Source organism: Leptodactylus fuscus, chromosome 3, assembly GCF_031893055.1.
Source record: "Leptodactylus fuscus isolate aLepFus1 chromosome 3, aLepFus1.hap2, whole genome shotgun sequence".
NCBI lineage: Eukaryota > Metazoa > Chordata > Amphibia > Anura > Leptodactylidae > Leptodactylus > Leptodactylus fuscus.
The window spans coordinates 91,398,792-91,421,635 of NC_134267.1; the positions used below are offsets into that span (position 1 = coordinate 91,398,792).

The following is a 22,844-nucleotide window of genomic DNA, read 5'->3' on the forward strand; positions in this document are numbered from 1 at the left end:
GATGAACTAAACAGAATAAAGGATGTAATATATCTATTCATATACAGTATAGCTACACTGAATGGCTAATTTATTTACTAGTAGTGTGCTTCATCATAGTGTACACAGGTATTAGAGATGGCCAAACCAATTTGTTCCAAGCCAGGTTCGACCTGAATATTCAAAATTGTTTGGTTTTTATCAAAACCAAATAACGCTAGGTTCACACCTGCGTTCTACTCTCCGTTCTGTGCTTTCCGTCTTCTGCATGCCAGAAGACGGAAAGCACAGACCGGGTCTGGCCATGAGCGGCGGTGAGCGTTTTAGGCTCTCTGCCGCGAAACCGGATTTTTTAATCCGGACACAGAGTGCTGCATGTCTGACTTTGTGTGCGGATTAAAAAACCCGGTTTCGCGGCGGAGAGCGCAAAACGCTCACCGCCGCTCACGGTCGGACAGCTTTCTCACCCATTCAAATGAATGGGTGAGAAAGACTCCTGCAGGTTTCCGTATCCTGCCTCTGTTTAAGCAGGAAACGGAAACCTGCAGTTCGGAGAGGAGAACGCAGATGTGAACGAGCCCTAATTGGCAATTCATTTTGATAAACTAAATAGGCCACTACGATAGGCATGGAAACATGCCTGTGAGTTACTGAGATGCCCTGCCACTCCTGGCATCATCTGACAGCCTCTCAGCCAACAGTCAGAGGTAAGTGGACACCTTATAATGCGGATTTCACATACAGTATATAAGATGCTATGTGCAGGAACACAAGTCATTTCAGTAATGGTACAAGTAGAGAATGGATTTGTTGACATTATCGTCATGACATATCCCCAGTATATCACATAACCATTAATCTAATAAATCAATAAATATAAAAAAATAGTTTCATTAACAATATACCACCTTTATTTCATAACCAAATCAAACGGCATAATATCAATTAAAACAGATTTAAAACACCACATAAAGCAAAGGGCAGTGTAGATAAATAGGGCACGATCAGGTGGGATTCAATTCACATCCAATAAATAATAACACAAATATACTACTAAATAAACACAAAACTAATAAACTGGCAAACAAAATAATGATCATAGTCCCCCACCAGTAGCCTTCATATCTGGCCACCATACTATCTAACATACTCTGTTTCTCCTCCGCTTTATTCTATTCCACAACGTCAGTTATTCATAATGCTATGTCCTTCCTTCCAACCGCAATCAGGCTGTATAATCTACATCAGACCAAACAAAGATCACTCCGCACAGAGAACTAATGATTATGACGATGACCATGAGGTCTTCCTCCTTCTCTTCTGTTTTTCCTTAGCTGCTATGGCCTCCTAGTATATCTTCTCTTCTCAGCTTATGTGTGTCTACGTCTGTAATATATTACTGTGTATTATCCTGTATCTGTATTACTATGCTGCTGTAACACGCTGAAATTTCCCCAATGTGGGACTATTAAAGGATTATCTTAAACAGGGTCTGAGGTAAGCTGCCATTGATACATGGAGCAGCAATTGTAGACAGGGACAATACATGGCTGTTACAACCCACTGAGTGCCAGTACAAGGCCAGGTTCTAGATTCACCCTGTTTATATAGATCCAGTTCCAACACCTTGCAGGGCGTATCCGCCTCCTCTGGATCCTCCTCTCTAGTTAAATCACTACGGAGAGGATGTCTCACAAAATAATAAAGATAAACTCTATAGCAGACGTGGGCAATTAATTTTCCCATGGGGCCACATGAGAAATTGTAACGGTTCTAGAGGGCCATGCGTGTCGCAGCAAATTTAGCTCCACCCACTTCTCCGCTGACTCTGCCCATTCTCATTTGTTTTCCCATGTGCCCCACAAAGTAAAATCCTCCTACAGGCACCCTAACATTACACACCCCCACATTATAACGTTTCCCTCCAAATGTCCCACAGTATTAAGTCCCTCTCCTGGTGCCCCAGTATAAACCAGCAGAAACTAGAGGGGACAATAAACTGGGGCAGCTGTAGGGGGACATTAAACCGGTGGCAACTAGAGGAAGACATGTCCCCTTCCAGCGACCCCCCATGGTATAATATCCTCGTCCAACTGCCCCACTTTAATGTCACCCTCCATCTGCCCACTAGTTTAATGTCCCCCCTACATGTGCATTCAGTTTAACTGTCCCCCTACATCTGCCCCTAGTTCCCCCCTCTTGCTCACACATGCTGTCTCTTCTCTCTTTATCATCCAGCAGCCTCCATTGCTGGCAGCTTGCAGAAAGCACACAGTCCCGTGTGGCTCCGCCCACTAATGAGTCATAGCCTATCCTGGTGATAGGCTGTGATGACATCATCACAGGTCCTTGAAAAACTTTCCACTAGCTATGCGGGCCAGATAGAAGTAGTCAGAGGGCCGGATGTGGCCCGCGAGCCGCACATTGCCCAGGTCTGGTCTATAGGTATATGTTAAAAAATAACCCTGGGTATATATCAATGTATCAATATGATCTCCTGATGAACCCAGACCATATTGCATTTGGGGGAAATGTGTTGCGATTAAGACAATTAGAAACTTGACAGTGAATAGCGGAATCTTGATTTATCAGATCCTTCGCTTTCTGTATATGTACATTTGAAGCATTAACCCCATACATGCTAAATTTTTGCTTAACCCATGTGGGAAACAATACGATATAGAAGCTCAGCAGATTAAGGGGAGATGCTCCGTATTGGATTTGTTATCTAGCTGAGATTTGCTATAAGAGGTTGCAGTGAATAGGCCTGTTTGTACTGTACAGTAGATTTAAACTATATTCACCTGCTGCACGAAGCACAAGAGGAGCCACTAATAGTCTTTTTATTTTTACGTATGCCGGCAACTGGAGGCATCGTACTGATACATCAACATGTACCTAGGGTTATTTTTTGATGTATACCAATTAAAATTATAGATTTTATCTCTCTTATTTTTTAAGCCATCTTCCCTGCCGTGATTTAATAAAAGTAAATAATACTCTGTGATAGGATCCTCCTCTCTGAAACATTTTTTGTGCCATCTTCACCAGGGCAAGGCGTTGCTTCCTATACTGTTCCTCCCTCTTTTCATGGGTGTAAGGTGAAATTCTGCATAGCAGTTTTACAGTTAATGAGCCTGGATCAGAGAATACATACTAAAGGAGTTTCTCCGCTGTATCCTGCAACAAATACCCTATTGAATGGCTCCTTGTCAACTACAACTGAACAATATTGCCAGCGGCAACTGTACTAATATTATTGTTGTGCTGCAGTTAGGTCAAATAACACATTGCCCCTGTATAGCGCAAGTGCTGAAGCTGGTGGTGCACTGCTTTGTTAACATGTATAGTAGTCTAAAAGAAGTGCTTCTCAGGGCCAAAAAAGTATCTTTGCATTTCAGCTGTTCTTATGTCACTAAAAACATTCTGCTCATCTTGCAACTATAAAATAGTGTGTCTTTGCATCCCCTTATCTGCAGCATTCAAACTTGGTGGAACTCCACCTTAAACATGCTGAAGTATCTGTGTGAGCAGAAGAAGGCAGTGAATGAATATTGCATGCAGCAAGCCACATAAACAATGTGTTATTTTGAGATCCATCACTAAAGGCTCATAAAGGAAGAGTGTTAACTTTTCAAGCCCTTTGAAGAGGCCACCAATTTTGTTAGCAAAGACAACTTCAGTGTAAGCGATGTTATATATCTAACAGGAAACACAATCCTGCAATGTGGGATCGAAAAGGAAGAACTGTTTACACTTTTTAGTCAACATCATCGCCCTGGATTGATGTAAGGGTATCTGGAGTAGGATGAAGATCTGGGTCATTATGGTGGCGGAATTTCGACTCCTAGGTTGGAAGACGAAGAGAAAGACTCTCCTTTGATGCAGAAGGGGATATTGATACCTCACAAGCACAGCAAGGGCAGGAGGTAGGTGTTCAGTGCTGCTGGTAGAGTTATGACACTTTGAATGTCCAATCTGTCCACCTCTAGCATTGAAATATATTACTGTCATCAAAATGAATCAGGCATGAATCCGTAAGGATATTCACATACCTCTGGCTGATGCCTCCAAATGGAGCTGCTACAGTCTGCCTATATAATGCTCCGTTTACTGTACTGCTCATGCTGCCTGCTACTCATGTTGCTACAAGTACCACCACTGCACCACTCAGCCAGACGTTCCCTGCAGCCTTTTCAATCATATTCCACTATTCCAAACTGTTGGTGCCCCAGTGTTGGCATAAAAACAAAGTTGTGCCATTGCATCTGTTAAAACCACCACCACTTTGATTTCACATCTGCTCCCATAAAGGGATCACTTTTGATGGCTTTTTTGTTAGCCTTTTCATTGAGGCATATAATCATGAAGTTGCTTCCCACATAACAAGCCTGTAGCATTTACATCAAAACGGGCTAATTTTTCCATTAAACCTTTGCTTTTTGCCATGCGTTTCTAAAAAAAAACATGGGCAAGCACCTTTCCCCAAATATAGGGTAATTTTTGGAGTGGCTTAAATGTTAAAATATATAAAAGTGAGTTTCAGAGCAGTGTATGGCTAAACTCAGTGTTTGTATCAAAAGCTTACCATCGTTTTTCCAAAGACATACATGTCACTTTCACTTTAACATAACTTGGTCTGTGTTTGTTAGAGATTGGATAGATAGCAGCCATGAGAGTTCCATACACTATGTTTTAAGCCAATTTAAGCTGTGGTTAATACCAAACTTGTCTCAAAACTAATTTTGGGATTGAACCACCAGATTCCGAAACAAATCTTCAGTGGTTCGCACATCTCTGAGAGGTATCATTCATGTGTATCAGAGAGCTGAAGTTGTGCCAAGAAAACATTCCCGATACCTTTACTCTACCTCTACCAGACTGAACTGTTGACACTAGGGTTGAGCGATCGGGATCGGAAAAGATCGGATTCCGATCGGCGATCGAGTAAATTTCACGATCGCGATTTCGACCCGATCTTTTCCAGCGGGATTGAGATCGGAGGTTATCTCAAGATCGGCTCAACCCCAAAAGTGACTTTTCCCATAGAAAAGCATTGACTAGGGTTGAGGATCGGGATCGGAAAAGATCGGATTCCGATCGGCGATCGAGCAAATTTCACAATCGAGATTGAGATTGGCTGGAAAATTATCGGAAATCGGATTTTAAAATCGATCTTGAAATCTCAAGATCGGCTCAACCCTAGTTGACACCTAACAGGAAGAGTTCATGAATCATACTGCTTGTGCCAAATTTTGAGCCTCCAATCAGTATGGTGGATTCATTTGACCAGACATTGTATTTCTACTCCTCATTAATAAACTTTTTAAATTATTTTGCCCACTAGTCTTGCCTTTCTGTTTCCCATAGCCAGCAGTAGCAATTGAGACATGTTAGTTGGAGCACCATTGTTTCATTTGGCAAGCTAATTGACTATGCACATCCTGTTGGTCAAAACTTTCACAGGATGACCTTTGCATACATTATTCTTGGTATACCACTAACACCATCGCACAAAACAAACCACGTTCATTTCATTTTATGCATGTCTAATTTTCATAAAAGGGAAGTTTCAATTATGAAAGGACAGATGCCTCAAAAAGTGGCCATTCAGTGTATATTATAGCTTTCTATAGAGCAAAATTGTATTTCAACACTTCCATAAGACTGAGCACACAATAACAACCTAATTGATTAACATGGGCTTTTCCTAGCTGGTACATTATTTATCTGGCGCATTGACTGATTTGTGATTTTTTACATTAGGCAAAGTGAAAGTAGCCTAAGTGTGCAGCCATAATCTAAGTAGGAGCCAAATCAGGCTGTAGGAATTTACAGAAGAAACTACTGCACCCTTTAAAATAAATGGACATTCCCTTTCATGCTTAAATTGGCTCATGGCTCTGCACAATTCTCTTTAGCCGGATCCTCTATTGCTCTTTGTGCTGTAGAAGACAAGCTGGTCACAATGAACACTCTTGTTAATTGCTATTAACAGATATTGAGACGTAAAAGCAGAGAAGATTGCTGCATATAGTAGTTTTGTGGTAGACAGTTCAGTATAACTAGTAATGCAAATCATCACTCACTCTGGGCTTAAAGGAGCTTTATCATTGGGAAAAGTCATTTTTAAATAAGCACATACTTGCATAGCCTTTAAAAAGGCTATTCCACACCTACCTTTAGTATGTAAATCAGCTCAGTAGTTTTTGAATAAGCCCTTTTTTTGTATTCATATGCTAATTAGCTTCCAGTGAGCACTGAACGTTCTCAGCGAGCACTCCTCTCTCTTCTGTGCGCTGTGTGTGAGCAGGGAGATGAGTCAGCAGCAGAAGCTTGTGCTGTACACACAGGAGAGAGTGTGATCACTGAGACTTCTGGTACTCACTGGAGGATAATTAGCATATGAATAAAAATGGGCTCAGTCAAAAACTATTGAGGTGATTTACATACAAGAGGTATGTGTGTGTGGAATAGCTTTTCTAAAGGCTATGCAAGTGTGCTTAGTTAAAAATGACTTTTCCTAATGATAGAATCCCTTTAAGAATGACTTCACTGCCAAAGCTGTTAGTCAGAAAGTAGGACCACCCCAGACTAATAGGAGATGACTGTTTAGGGAGACTTTCTAATTATAATATTAAAAGGTAACACATAATTCTGGCTTATTTTGTAGGAAGGAAAAAAGTGGCATACATGCTATAATTATTATGTATTTTTGCAGCACACTCAACACCAAGGGGATATGGATTACCAGGAAAGGGGCATAATTTAGCTGAATAGAAGGCGTTGCTTAAGTTGACCCGTAGTGCAAATAGGCAGCAACAAAAGTGTCTAAAGATGCTCAAAACATAACAAAAATGAGTCATTTTGTTAAATTTGTCACCTCTTTAGACTGTCTTGTCTAAGTTTGCAATGTCTAAGTATTAGTAAATATGTCTGATTGTTATCAATTTAGTCATACATTTCCCGGAAGAATAAGCGAGGAATGACATGAAGAAGAGAAGAGATGCTTCAGACATGTCAGGAGAGCTGGCAGGCCCTCTTTAACATGTCTTCTTGCCCATAGGACAGCACAGGTTAAGTTCAAATGCAGGACAGGTCCCCATACATAATGGTCTGTATGTGCATGTGCGCGCGTGTATGTTGGAGGGGGGGGACTCTAAAAAGTGATTCCATATTTCACTAATGACATTTTGTGCCTCTTTGAGCAGTTGTCCTTTTTCTTCCCCCATACTAAGGTTAAGTGGATTTGCTTTGGCCTGGACAAAGGGTTCATTCAGTCGAGGAATTTAAATTTGGCATTTTGACAAAATCATCATGGCCCCATTTTTAAAGGGAATAAAATTGCCTTTTAAATTGATAGTTTTTTTTATTATCCCTAACTCCATAATTATAAATGCTTGTTTATTGTTGCCAAGGATACATATATATTGAATGGAATTTCTTTTTAATTATTGATGATGTCTTCCCGAATAATAGATCCTGTTGGCATGCAACCAATCCTATATACATAGTATCATGTTTCTGCCTATAAAGAGATTGCAAGCCTTGAATTAATATTAAACTAAAAGCATTACAATTAAAAGTGTCTATTAGTAATAAAAGGACATCTGCGAGGAGCCGCAGACTGAAGACCTTGCATTTGCTAAATCTCAAGTTCCCCACAATGTCTTAACCGTAGAAGAAAATTTATGCTTGATAACTAATTGCAGGCATTTACAGGCATGAAATTCTGGACCTAGTCCACTTTGAAACTTTCACAAAATTTAACAAGGCTGTTGCCAGACTTGAAATTTCAGAGGATATGTGTATTAGTCTGGATTACACATTTTCTGCTTCTTTAGCGTGTGTAATATGTCATCAGATTGCTTTACCTGACCCAGTAAAAGTGTCAAGCGATCCATCTCCAGTTGTTGTGGTGGTTTCATTGCTGTTCATTGGCTCTGTTTTGACTGCAAGAAGAGACACTACATAGAAGAATAAGCAGAGATAAGTTTCTTTTCCTAAATTTTCAATTGAGGCCTCATGCCCATCTTCAACTAGAAAAAGTCAAAACTCAATTCTCATGCAGTAGAAAGACTAGGAAATTTGGTATAGCAAGTAATAAAGGCTTATAAACTCAGGCATGCTTTAAGAAATGCTTTATAATGGATCCTTGTAGTCTTGTATTTGAGCAGCGAACAACCATCCAAAGCATGGAAAATGGAGGCCTTTGTGACTAAATGTTTCAATAAAATTGAGACTCGATTAGAAATAGGTTTTAAAGGAAATCCATCAAATAACTTATACTGCCCGATGGTAGCATGAACTAGTAACAAAGATCGCCATCACAGCTCAGGGCCACTAACTTTGCATTACTGTTGAGCAGCTGTAGCCAGATCTGAGTATTCAGTCCTGGTATTAACAGAGCACCATCGAGGCTACCCTCGCCCTCCTGTGAATATTGGACTGCTTGTACACAGGGAGTATGCTACTTATGAGCAACAGGTAAGGGGACGCAGCTCATGAACAACAAGGACTACAGAGTATGTGAATAATGGACTATTAACCCTTAGGTCCGGGTACAGCTGCTTAACATTAATTTAAAAAAATTACTCCATGAAGCAAAATTGGGGCACGGCACTGTACCTTCCTTTTAAAGAGAGTCTATCACCTCCATCAGACATATTCAACTGCCACCACCTCAGTACAGAGCACATTATAGCGATAAACAACATACCTTTGCTATGTTTGTCTCTTTTGTAGAGAAACTAATTAGGTATTATGCAAATGAGTCACATGGTGCACTGTGGGCAGGAGTTCAGCCCTGTGAGCACTACTCTTGCTGTCCAAGTAGGATGAGTGATATCATAACAGTGGTAGGATCAACTCTCACTGTATGGATTTGGTGCAGGTAGGAAATGGTAGTGGTAGGGCACTGACAGGGAACTGGAGGCCCACCCCTGGTGCACCAAATAACCCTTCAACCTAGTTTTTATCCAAATCTACAAAATTGACATCCATAACAGAGGAATGTTGTTTATTACTATAATGTGCTCTATAACACATTGGTGACTGTTGAATATGCTTGGAGGAGGTGATAGACTCCCTTAAATTGTTCTAAACTCAGCAAAGCTATTCACAGACATGCTATGATTATTAACTGAAAGACATTGTGCCAGTAATCAGTATGGCTGATTAGGAATGACTTCACACACTGTGTAATTGTCCCAGAGTTCTGCAGGAAGAATCTGCACCAAAATTCTCCAACACAGTTGAATGGGGTTTTGGTGTGTATTTTAAACGGTTTCAGCACTTTTTATGCTGAATGTGAACTCAGCCTCACTGTGGAGGTAAGGAAAATAAGTGCAGTCCTTTTCCATGTACACTATTGTGTAATTTGTCAATGGTACAAAGCTGCATAATTTTTTTGCATACAATTGTGGCAGATTTACTAAGGGCTCGTTCACATCTGCGCCCGGGACTCCATTCTGTAGGTTTCCGTTTCCTGCACAAAACAGGGCAGGAGACGGAAACCTGCCGGCATCTTTCAAACCCATTCAATTGAATGGGTTTGAAAAATGTCCAGCAGTGAGCGCTGGTGAAAGTTTTATGCTCTCCGCGGTGAAACAGTTTTTTTTAATAACTGGACACAGAATTGGACATGCAGTCCTCTGTGTCCAGTTTTTAAAAAAATGGTTTCGCTGCGGAGAGCATAAAACGCTCACCGGCGCTCACAGCAGGACTCGGCATGACAAGTTTCCGTCTTCTGCATGGTGTGAACCCAGCGTCAACTGTCTAAAAGCAATGCGGTCTTAGTTACCCATAACAACCAATCAGAATGTAGCTTTCATGTTTTAGGAGTAGAGAGAAGAATGCAAAACAAAAGCTGATTTGTAGCTGTGTTCAACTAAGACAGTTTTAATATCTGTCCCAACTATGTACACATCAAACATGGAATGAAAAGTACTTCTATTTATTGTCTTTGGCTATATGTTATTTATAACTTTTGTATGCACTTTAATATGATTATTATACAGGTATTCTATTTACTTGCGGATTTGACGGTCATTTCAGTTGTGGATATGTGAAAATGTTTTATTGTTTCTTTGTAACATATTTTCCTAAAAGATCAAGCTATGTTTCCCTGGGGGGTTGATGTAACAACACTTACGGATTCAATTCTGTATTTTATATTTGGAAACCGAATAACTCCTGTACCTAGATCTCCAGCCAACTTTTCTATGAAAAGGTCTGCTGTGTAGTTCTATCACACAAAAGCTCAGTTCTGTACATTAAAAACATGTAAAACTTGAATACAAGGAGTTTTCTATATAGCAATCACATCTTCAACAACAAGTTACCCAAAGAGTGGAATTGTTACATCCTATTAATATTATAAAGAGTTTGTGGGTTTGTGAGTTTGTGTGTTTGGATGTTTGGATGTTCGGATGTTCGTTCCTCAATCACGCAAAACCCGCTCCACCGATTTGGCTGAAATTTTCCACAAACATAGTTAATACACCAGATTGCGCAATAGGCTACTTTTCGTCACAATAGCGCACATACGTTTGTGCCAGGACCCCCACAAAACCCAAACTCACACCACCATCTCTGCAATCTCACACACTTTGGACCATAGCAAGCCACAAAATTCATATTGCCCTCTACAGCCTCGCCCCTAACCCCACACAATCACATATACATATACTTTACCACTTTGCCCCTCACCTTAACGATACTCCAGGAGGCTCTCTTTAACGCTCCGGAGCAGCCATGTTTGCTGACCCCCACCGCTCTGACAATCCGCGACACCGCCCACCCATGTCAATACCCCTAGGCAGTCTAATAAATGCAAAAATTTTTTTTAAAAAAAACTTTAAAAAAATATAAAAATAAATAAAAAGGATTAAAAATTCCAATCACCCCCTTTCCCTAGAACACATATAAAAGTAGTTAAAAACTGTGACACACATACATGTTAGGTATCCCCGTGTCCGAAATCGCCCGCTCTACAAAGCTATAGAAATATTTTGACTGTTCGGTAAACGCCGTAGCGGGAAAAATGGTCAAAAGTGCCAAACCGCCGTTTTTTACTGTTTTGATTCTGATAAATATTTGAATAAAAAGTGATCAAAGCAATAACATTTCCCGAAAATTGTACAACTACAAAGTACACCCGGTCCCGCAAAAAAAGACGCCCTATACATCCCTGTACATGCACGTATAAAAAAGTTACGCCTGTTGGAATATGGCGACTTTTCAAAAAAAAAATTTTTAACACAGTTTTGGATTTTTTTTAAGGGGTCAAAATGTAAATAAAACCATATAAATTTGGTGTCCCCGGAATCGTAACGAAACACAGAATACAGGGGACAGGTCATTTTGGTTGCACAGTGAACGCCGTAAAACCAAAACCCGTAAGAAAGCCGCAGAAATGCATTTTTTCTTCAAATCCACCCCATTCTGAATTTTTTCCCTGCTTCCTAGTACATTATACAGAATAAATAATGGTGGCATCATGAAGAAAAATTTGTCCCAGGAAAAATTAAGACCTCATATGGCTCTGGGAGCAGAGAAATAAAAAAGTTATGGGGTTTAGAAGGAGGGGAGTCAAAAACAAAAAACGAAAATCCAAAAATGCTATCGGCGGGAAAGGGTTAACTTCAAATACTTCTGTCCCAAAGTCACTATGTAAAGTTTCTCACAACACCGTATAGCAGCTCAAATACAAATTAACTTCAACACAAAAGTCTCACGTATTCTCTGAATTATTGCAAAAACAAGATACAAAGTTACATTTCATATCCCATACCTTATACACATTACGAAAACCTTACCCGCGCCTGTATATACCCACTTCTACAATCACCGCAGATGAAGTCGCGGGTACCAGCTAGTAGGACTATATAAACACACACACATACTTGCAGCACATACCCAAAACTCAATTCCGATTGTTATATTATAGGTTGCTTATTTAACTGGTATGATAGTTTATCACAGAAGACAACAAAACCAATGAAAAATTAAAATCTAAAAAATTAGATTAAACATTTAGATTAAAAAAATCTAAATTCAACACAAATGTTGGAATCTAAGTAACCCGCCTCACCGCATTTAAAAAAACACAACAGCGCGAGTCACGTCATCACTCTTGTTTCTTGTATCTCATGCGAGGTGTGACAAGAGGAGAGAAAATTCCAGCGCGTTTCAGCAATGCAAGTCCACCTTGTAGTAAAGCGTGATTTATTTTTAGTTTTTAATCATCCCGATTGCGTAATCAATTCTGTAAAATTACTTCAAAAATGGAGGAAAATCGTAATTCCAGTGAAGGGGACGCAACCGACAAGGATTCAGATCTCAAAGAACCACATCTCCCTGCAATTTTGGATGGAACTTTTTTCAAAATTAACAAGACTAAATCGGAAGCGGCAGGACAAAAAGTGTATGCTTACTGCAAGGCCTGTCCAAACACGTTAATCACGGGTCAAATAAACTCAACGTCCAACTTCCTTAAGGGCAAGTTGTTTAATTACATCATGTTTTGGTTTTTATTTTACAATACCCAACCCCGAAGCAATTTTTTTTTTTTTTTGTAGATTGTGAGTCCACAATGTACATTTTTCCCTATCAGTATGTCTTTGGAATATGGGATGGAAATCCATGCAAACATGGGGAGAACATACAAACTCCTTGCAGATGGTTTTTTGCCCTTGGCGGGATTTGAACACCAGGACTCCAGCACTGCAAGGCTGCAGTGCTAACCACTGAGCCACTGTGTGGCCCCACTGTGAAGCAAATTTTTAAAACTGGATGTACGGCTTAGGGGTGCGTGAGTTGAAAGTGATAAAAGCCTTTTTCCTTTTTTTTTTTTGGATGATTTTTTTACCACACTGTTAAAAATTAAAATAAAAATCCGAAATTAAAAATTAAGTAATTGACGAGAATCTCACAATTTCTATGTTTTTAACATGTTATTTTTTTTATTTTTTATTTTTTTAAGTATCCGATCGGGAATATATTACTGTATGATTATGTCATGAAATACAGTAAATTAGCTTCTTTTAGCCTATGTTCAATTGTTAAATTTTTTGTTTTTATAAAATTTTTTGTTTAAATGTTTCAAGTATTTTAGTATTTTTAAAATACTTTTGAAGTAGTATTTAGTATTTCTATTTAAAATACTTTGGGATGAAAGTATTTAGTAATTGTATTTAAAATACTTATGTCATAAGTATTTTGTATATAAAATACTTTCCCAAAGTATTTTCCCGAACACTGAAGATATCCTGCTGCAGCAGTTAACCAATTGTAGAAGTTTGGGTCAACACTGCTATATCTGTGTATAATGAACACCTCAGTTAGGTAGGCAACCTACAATATAGCAAATGGCATACACAGCCACAATATATTATAGTCCGAAAATTAAATATATTGGGGCAATTTATCAATCCGTCTTTGCCTGTTTTCTGGCATAGAGGGATGATATTATGGTGCACATTTGGTACAAGGCCCTTTCTTGTGCCAAACACGCACCACAACTCCTATTCTGCACTTCACTTGTGACATTGTGGAGTAGGCGAGAGTGGATATGCCTCAGCCAAAATATTCAGTTTTCTGATGTGAGTGAGTTATAATGGAAATCTACACCATTTCCTAGTTCTCTGTTCAGGTTACTGAAATGGCTGGACCCTCTCTTATAAATCAGTTGTGCCGCGGACAAGTTGGGGCCTTTATTAAGACTGACATAATGTAGAAATTGACAAAACATCAGTCTTATAAAATTTGGGTCACATTATATATTGTAGCAACACCATGAAGCAATAACCTACCTAAAATATCCTGGTATAAGTGCTGGTATAATCCCTGAATGCAATATTATCTTGCTGTATAGAAATACCAGTAGCACAAAAAATACATTGTTATCCCCACAGTATGTAAAACCGGTCTAGAAAAGAGCCTTTATTTATTTATTTTTTTAATATCTTTTTTTTTGTTTTGCTTTGTTTTTTACCAAAAAAAACAATGTATATTGTATTGATATTTGGACAGGTATCCCTTTTGTTATATTGTATATCACAAAACCTATAATATCATGCCCAAGGATATAACAACAATATTTATGGCTCTAATATCTTAAAAAAGTGATCTGTTGATCTCATAAGTGAAAAAAAATTATTGATTGTCAATGGCATACTGCAAAATCTCAGAGTAAAGAACATATATATCATAAAGGCAGCTGATACAGCCTTTATGGGGACCTTGAACAAAGGACCTATTCCAGTTTGCCTCATACCTGTTGTAAATGGTGTCAAGAACCTGTACAAAGAAGTGATCTCCACAGGCGCCACAAAGTTATGAAAGTAAAAGTGGGCAATAGACCCTTGCATACAACAGATTCTCGTCCATGGAAAATGGTCCGTGTGTGTTCTGTATTTCCCAACTACAGTAATGAACTAATAGCATTATGTCACTTCATTACTGTGGCGATTGGGCTTTCATTATGATGAGTGACACTTATGCACACGGCCAAGTTCAGTCCCGGTAGTAGGGCTCACAGATGGACCGTTGTCCATGAATAGGACTCAGTCATGTGAAAGGGTCTTTAGGCTAGGATTACATATCTACTGTTCCTTAGCAGACTTGCCCATGGCAAAAAACTGTTGTTTTTTTTTGCTGCAACGTTCAGCCATGATTCCTAGGTGGCTAGCATTGGCTTTCAACCTGTGCATGGCGAAGATTGAAAGCTGTGGAGAACACAGCAATAAATGCAATGCTATCTTTTGTTGAAACTTGCAACACAAGATACTTTACGCTTTGGGGTTGGTTCTGCAATGTGTGAATGGGAATTCTTAAAAAGCCTATCCACTACAGTCCTACTGTGCCTCACAGATTAATCCACATGGTCTTAGAGTACATGGACTGTATCTTCAAAGTTGTTTGAAATGTCAAGGTGTCAAAATTCCCCTAAAAAGACCTAATTATTATTTTTGCTAATAGGATCTTCCATCATCTCTTACTGGTCAAAGCTGGCTCATATCAGTCGCTCTTTCCACAACTCATCTTATTTTTTATGTGACAAGACAAGATAAAATAATACGCCAGCGTCTATTGCCTTGTTTTGAAATACAACCTTGTGAAGTCTTTTACACCTAATTCATCTGACAGGTGCCAAACACAATCTGCACATATTTTTGCAGGACATGAACACTTTAATTTGTGCCAAGACAGAATGATTTATCTCTAGTCATTACAACATAAAAATGGAGAAATGAGCAGATGCTAAGAGCCTCCCCGGGACATTTTCTATACTTTGATTTCATCCAATGTCGGATAGCGTAAATTACAGTAGTAAGCATTCCATAATCCTACAGAACGGACTGTAAGAACTGGCTGACCTTCCCAGTGGTAACCTGACTAGTGTCCTCATCTCTGACCACATACAAACCAATAATCTTCATATTGCTGTTTGCTGACTGAAAACAGGAGAGAAATTGGATTTTGCATTAATGTTCTGTGAATTATCGTAGTCAAATCTCTTTTCTCCAGCAATGAAGAAAATCTTGACAAAAATCCAGATCACTAAGAAATCGTGATTTTTTTTCTTTTTTCGCCATTTCTCTTTCTATTGGTTTATTTTTTTCCTTAGCTTAGTTCCATATGGATATATTTGTCATTTCTACATTTAAATTTATTAGAAACTAGACCTTATCTTATTTCTTAGCCAAAGCAGGGTCTGCCCCACTATTATGAATGCAAAGCGTTGACTACCTACTATGAAGACATCTAAATAGAAAACAATATTAAAGGGCTTTCCCCACAATATTCATATTTCTACATGCAGCCTCGACCATGAGCATGAAATCCTGGCAGGCTCCCTCCTTACAAACAAATATAGTTTTTGTAGCCAGAAATGGGAAGAAGTATTCCAGGTTTGGCTACCCACCAACTTCTCTGCACCGCAAACAGCTTGACTGACAGGTCTCAACCTATATGTGTAAAGTATTAGACCTATCAGTTAAACTGAATCACTCAGACAGAAGTGGGTTTACGTTTTTTTACAATGAAGAGTTTGTCAGGATGTCATGCAAACTGGGATTTGGACAGAACAAACTTCCAGACAGATTCTATTTAAAGTAGATCAGTCGGCCAAAGATGCAGACCTATGCAAGAACAGAATATTACAACTAGATATACACACAAAATATGGTATATTTAGCTAACAGGAGCAATGAAAGAATACAGTGGAATACAAATTTTGCTAACAGGTACACTTTTCATATTTCTAGACTATGCAGGGATGGATGAAGACAGCTGAGGGCCTCTGTGCAATAACAGTTATTGTCCCCATGTCTTCCAACATCATGGCATAAAGCACGTCCCTTACGTCTCTCTAGCAATCCACCAGTTAGCCATGATCTTCACTAGCTCAAGCATTTAACTCCAATCTAATAGAATGTAAAGCTACTGTAAAGGTCCTCTGGGTCCCTGCACAACTGCAAAGGTTGCACCAATAGTATATCTGTTCCTGAGGATATTTATGACTATATAAATATTAGGGTCCGTATGGGGCTCAGATGGAGATCCGGCTGCTGTGCAGAGACAAGATCAGAAGGAATACTGCCTACTTACTATTGTCCTCCTTTATTCAAGAAGGTGGTGGAAGTCATAGCAGTTGAACCCTTATGAACTGATAGTGTGATCAGCAATGACTAGTCTTGGATTGGGATTCCATGAAGCAACCAGAGAGACATATTAGACATATCATCAATGAGGTTGAAAGGTTATTTGTGAATCAACCAAAAGATATAGCCCAAAGGACTCAAAAGTCAACAGCTGCTGGATCTTTGACGCCCTGTGTCAGAACCTGGACTCACCATAGAATGCTATGGTACTTTAGTGCACCAGTCTGATCTTGGCCATCGCTTAGTACAGTGAGGAAAGTGCTTTAAGATTCTGTAATGGAAGAATTAGCCATTTCACACTCCATCACAGTAAACAGCAGCCCCTTGAGCAATGTTCATAAAGCCAATGCTGAGATAATGTTTGTAATGTATATCATCCGTGGGAATATTTCACTGAGATAAATTAAATAGTTTAAAATACTTAAGTGAACAAAGGCACATTAAATATTAATTGCTCTTACTTAGACTAATTTATCAGAAAAAAAACAGTATTGTGTTACGCTGCTCTTCCCGTATCAAATAACAGCATCTTAATCAGTGGTTTTCTTCCTTTGTTGATGTAAATTCTATTATTTGCAGTCTTGCATCACATGAGATATGAAATCTGACTGTTATGCTATGCATAAAAAAAAAAAAAAAAAAAAAAAAGTTTTATTATCATTTGTTTCTGGTGTGTTGGTTAAATACCATAGGGGAGGACATCTTTAGGCTAAGGCCACACATAGTGAAACACTGCTATAAACTGCAGAAAAAAAATGCATTTCCACTGCTTTCCCGTAGTGTTCTTAATTTTTGATTCCCCCCCACCCATACTGTATAAGTCTATGGAGAAAACTCGCAGGTAAAAACATAGCTTTTTCATGGTGTTTTGGTCACAATGAGTGGAAGAGATTAAACAAAGTCTCAATGACTTTTCTGGGACTGTTAAACACAGCATTTTTTTCTGCAATATGTGGCCTTAGAAACAAAGAATATATTGTCGTTGCTGGTAATTATATCAACAAGGATAGCTTGGTATACCTCTATTAAGGCACCATTTTTAAGATTTGATATTCTGCAACTGGTATTATATTCCTTTTATGATGCAGAAAGATCAGTTCTGACTCTTGGAAATATAAAAAGTGATAGCTTTTTTAAATCACTCTCTTTACATGCAGGAATAATACACTAATTATCTGTTCTATCCTATCCTTAGGATGGGTCATCAGTGTAAAATAATCGGTGATCCAACGCTTTCCCCTAACTGATCAGATGTGGTGCATTAGAACAAGCACCGCTTTTATGGCCAGGGACATAAACAGTGAAAGTAGCAGTGATTTACTGTCCCTGCAAACTGAATGGTAATCTATCAAATCCCATCCACACATTGCAGAGAAATATGCATGTGTTTGGAAATCGCAGCATGTCAATTATACCTATGGAAACACCGGTGGTTTCCGTATAGATATAATTGAAGTAGAAAGTCCACAGAGTCCTCTGCGGACTTTCTGTCAAAAGTGGTGTGGCTGTCTTCGCTGAGACTTGGGAGGGTTGTTTGACTGAATTTCAGCTCCGTTCTAGAGCTACAAGAGACAAGCCTATTCAAGTGAATGGCTCATGCAAGTAAACGGAACTAAACCTGCACTACCTCACCTGGCCAGAACACATTGTACATAGCTATGCTACTGTACATCTGGTGTGTTGCAAGTTCAAACAGCTGATCAGTAGAGGTGCCGGTAAAAGAATCTCACTGATCTGATACCATTGACCTGCTCATAGTATAGATCAGAAATATTAAAACTCTGGATTACTCCATTAAGGCATATATTCTATTAACATAAACTTGCTAGTAAGCAATTTTTGAAACGGAGGGGTATATGAGCTCACCATGGACCTGCTCCACCCATGTTTTACAAGAAAAGGCACCTATTAACATTTATGCCATGTAATGCTAAACTCCAAAAGCTGGACCTATTTTTATGTAAAATAATATTTCACAAAAAGGTACAACTATATTTCTACTTCTTACAAAACAGCACACAGGAATCCAAACATGAAACATATGGAAATTAAGGCAAGATCATTCCACTTAATTTTATATTTATATAGAGAATATTTATTTCACAAATACTCTAAGAAAGTCTGAGATTAGAGGAAGACACTGCAAACCACACAAGAAAGTACAGTAGTTGGACAGAAACGCCTTAATGAGAAAGCCTCTTACAACACCATGCAGAATACTAGTAGAGTTCCTACTTGTTGCAGAAGAAGGTGTGCTGCAACTAAGCAGCCAGTCAGCAGTATTTAGGACAGTCATATTCTCCCCTGAGAATTAGAATGTAATAATGGTTTACTTTCTAATTTAATATTATTACATCTGTTTTCTACCACCACTACACTAAAACGTATTGAATTGCATTACCGTGTAACTATAAAACATCAGCTGTTATCAGCAAACATATCGTCCTAAGTAAGATTGGTTGATATAGAATGAACCATAAAATCTAATGTAACGTACAGTATATTATCATAAAGGTTGAGCCGATCTTGAGATTTCAGGATCAATTTTAAAATTTGATTTCCGATCATTTTCAAGCGGATCCCGATCATGAAATGTGCTCGATCACCAATCGAGATCCGATGTTTCCTGATCGCTCAACCCTATTTATGATATATACATGAATAGGGTTGAGCCAATCTTGAGATAACCTCTGACCTCGATCCTGCCGGAAAAGATTGGATCAGAATTTCGATTGCGATCGTGAAATTTACTCGATCGCCAATTGGAATCCGATCTTTTCCAATCCCGATTGCTCAACTCTAATCAGTATTTATATATTCTCACGTATAAGTGTTAATAGACCAAAGAGGGGTACAGGACCATGGAGGACAGATGTGTGTTGTATTTCTAAACTACTACCTGAGCACTGTATTCAGCCTATTATTCTATGGAACTACTGTGCTATCTGCATAGATATATAGACCTTGCAACTTTGGATATTTGCAAGGTGGCATCATGTACCTTATATCACTGGTGTAGGGAAATGTCATCATTGGCATCACTAATACTACGCACTCACTCAATATTCAGATTGATGTCAGGTTTGGCTTTCAAAGTGTGGACGGGATAATAACTGATTTATGGCTAATCTTATATTTGAAAAAAATCATATTGACTTATGTTTCCATTCATGATAAATCTAGAAAGCGATAATGGAATATTACTCCAAATACATATTGCTTGATACACTTCTGATGTTAGCACAGAGCTAGTGAGTAGGCTAGTTGTAGTGCAGTCATGAAATGGAAAGGGCTTAATTACTACATTTGCATGGTGTAGTTTGGAAATAGAGGTGCCATCTTGGATGTGACAGGTGGTTTTAAAATAGAGAAGGGTAGTCATTTATGTAAAGTTAAAGGAGTTGTCCCATCTCAAGAATCCTATCTATACTGGCAGCTTATGCAAAATTAAAGCCTTTTCCTAAAAATATTGCTTTAGAAATTCTGCTTTGCCTGCTATGTGAATGTATTCCCCCATCGTTTACACTGCGTTGCTATAACCATGGACCTATAGGACAAGTGACGTCACTCACTCACTGCTCTTGGTGGCAGGGCAATACATTCAGATAATTGCAGTTACACTTTGTTCGTTCTGTACAAGAATCTGTAAATTATCTGACCTGCAGAAGTGTTGTGTGTCCTGTTCAGCTGGAGGGAGAGAAATATAGGAAGTGAGAAGCAGACACTGCATACAGCCTGGCTGAAAGGCTGATATGGGAGAACCCCTTTAAGTCAGTTGTTTTCTGCTTCTGTAATACTTGCTTATTTCTGTCGGTTGAAGGGAGGTTTTGTGGCTTCCATCATGTGAATGTATTTTGTACTGTTTCTAACATTATATTCAGGTTATTTTATACAGACAAACTTATATAATAAATCTCTGACTGGCTGTGTTGCTAGGTGAGTGGCAACATATTTTACATAACTTATAGAAACCATATACAGTGGGAGAAAATCTACAACAAATGCATTAAGCAATTATGTAAATCAAGGTAAAACTACTCAAAGAAGACGACTTACCTCCTGTACCATTCGTTGTGATGTTGCTGCTGCTGATATTTGACTTATCCAGTTTGGAGGTCGATGCATCTCCACTTCCAACACGATTATGCGGACTTGCTAAGTCCTGCATTTCCATAGACCTGTTGGGCAAATATGCACATATTACCAGTTACATGCAAATAGACTCATAATATTTATCTGTAATATAATAACTCTACACATCATTTCAACCACCAACCAACTTGCAAATTGGGGTATCGCCCCATAAATCGCATGGCAGAAACCCGTCTCCAGCCAAAAGGGTTCTTAATAGAAGAAATAAATACAATCCTACAGCGACTTGTGTAGTTTGAAAATGTCCCTTTATTGGAAAGAAGTACACAGTGTACTGTTTTTACATTTAAATGGCATTTTCCTTCTACACAAGTTGATGACGGATTGGATTTCTTTCTTCTAAATATGAATATATATCTCCAAAACAAAAAGTAAGAAGTGTGGTACAGAGTACTGATGCTCCTTGTACAAAATACAGCAATAGGATCCTTTACATCTTTTCCAGGAATAGTACCCTTTATAGCTAGGAGAATACAGCTCTCTGATAGAAGGAAAAATTGGCTTTTCAGTGTCACCCATAGGTGAGTATCTTGTAAGTCGATATCTGACTCTATAGGTGGCACAGGCACTGGATAGACAGAATACTTCTGTTTGGAGGGGAGCTACAACATTTTGCAGTCTAAATGTGTGGCAGTCCCTATTTCCTCTAAACTGTGTGCTCGGGGAATTATAGTTAAACATTCGATCCTCTACATACAGGTACAACTGATATTCGACTTGGAGCCTTAGGCTTCTTGTACACAACCGTATTCCGTCCTGGAAACACAGCCCGTATGAGGGCCATATTTTCTGGATTGACCATAGTCATCTGCATGAAACTCACTACATCATAGATAGATATGATACAGTGAGTTCCTGACATAAAGCTGTCAGTCTAGTAGAGTAGCGATTGAGATATTCAGAGCTCACTATGATGCAGCGAGTTCCATGTACATGGTCATGGTCAGTCCAAGAAATATGGCCCTCATACGGACTGTGCTTTAGAGACAGAATATGGTTGAATGCAGAAGACCTTAGGGGAAACATTAATGGCATTAGTTATTGCATCATTAGACTCCAGCTACAGGGGCTACAATTTGCATCACCAGTTCTTCTGTACTGTAATGATTAACCTCTTCCAAGTCTCTATTGGATCAAAGAAATCTCTTTTGTTCCCAAGGGACAGAAGAGACTTTGCTAGGCAACCGACCAAACCTAAGAGGGTAAGGGGTTGCATTAATAAGGTGGTCTAATTTCATTCATGCTTACATTCAATATTGTATATTTGACTCTACATAAAAGAGAAAGAAATCTGCTGCTTTTTGTCAGGGGGATAAAATTCAACCTCATATCTAATTCTTATAGGACAAACTGTGTTTCTTAGTCAGAGTCAGTAGCAAAATCTATGGTATCCTGTAATCCATCAAAATGTTCCCCACTGCTTTCCATGCCACAAACTTGTACATGGTTTAACTCACAATGTACCTGAAAGGTCTACAATTTTTGTAGGAAAAAAAGATCAACAATCCAGGACTGAATGTGCCAGAAAAGAAATTCAGAACTCCAGATATATGTGCTTCATCTTTTAAAGCCATTTACATTGGTATACAAGACTCAGTTATGGATAAAATCCTTTAAATTATATTTCCCCAAGCGTTAGGAATCATCACTGTTATGTCAAGAAGGGAGTGCAAGGTTACTTTTACCAACTACCAGTAGTATTGTTGAATACCTGGACTGGTGCACCTACTATTGGCAGAGGGGATTGGTTCCCAGATATTGTGAGGTCAGGCTTATGTGGTATAAACCGCTTTGGATTCCCTGCCAAGTTTGCTTTTGCTCTTTGTGTTTTCTGAATTTTTTTTTTTTTTTTTACAAAAAAAGCATATTAGAAAACTGAAAATGTCTTAACTTGAAATAATCTATATATATATTAGAGATGAGCGAACAGTGTTCTATCGAACACATGTTCGATCGGATATCAGGGTGTTCGCCATGTTCGAATCGAACACCACGTGGTAAAGTGCGCCAAAATTCGATTCCCCTCCCACCTTCCCTGGCGCCTTT

At 38.8% G+C, this 22,844-nt stretch overlaps 1 protein-coding gene across 6 annotated transcripts in view; it reads right to left on the reverse strand.

The window, feature by feature from the left end:
* EYA4 (EYA transcriptional coactivator and phosphatase 4) overlaps positions 1–22,844 on the reverse strand; it is a 195,689-nt gene that overhangs the window by 63,759 nt on the left and 109,086 nt on the right. For 3 of the 6 annotated variants that reach the window (XM_075267939.1, XM_075267941.1, XM_075267938.1), the window contains exons 4-6: positions 20,703–20,824; positions 18,882–18,950; positions 7,854–7,946 (exon numbers count right to left, since the gene is read on the reverse strand). In XM_075267939.1, coding sequence (XP_075124040.1) covers positions 7,854–7,946; positions 18,882–18,950; positions 20,703–20,824 — 284 coding nt within the window. The remainder of the gene's footprint in view (positions 1–7,853; positions 7,947–18,881; positions 18,951–20,702; positions 20,825–22,844) is intronic. The other 3 variants (XM_075267940.1, XM_075267942.1, XM_075267943.1) reach the window with 3 other exon arrangements.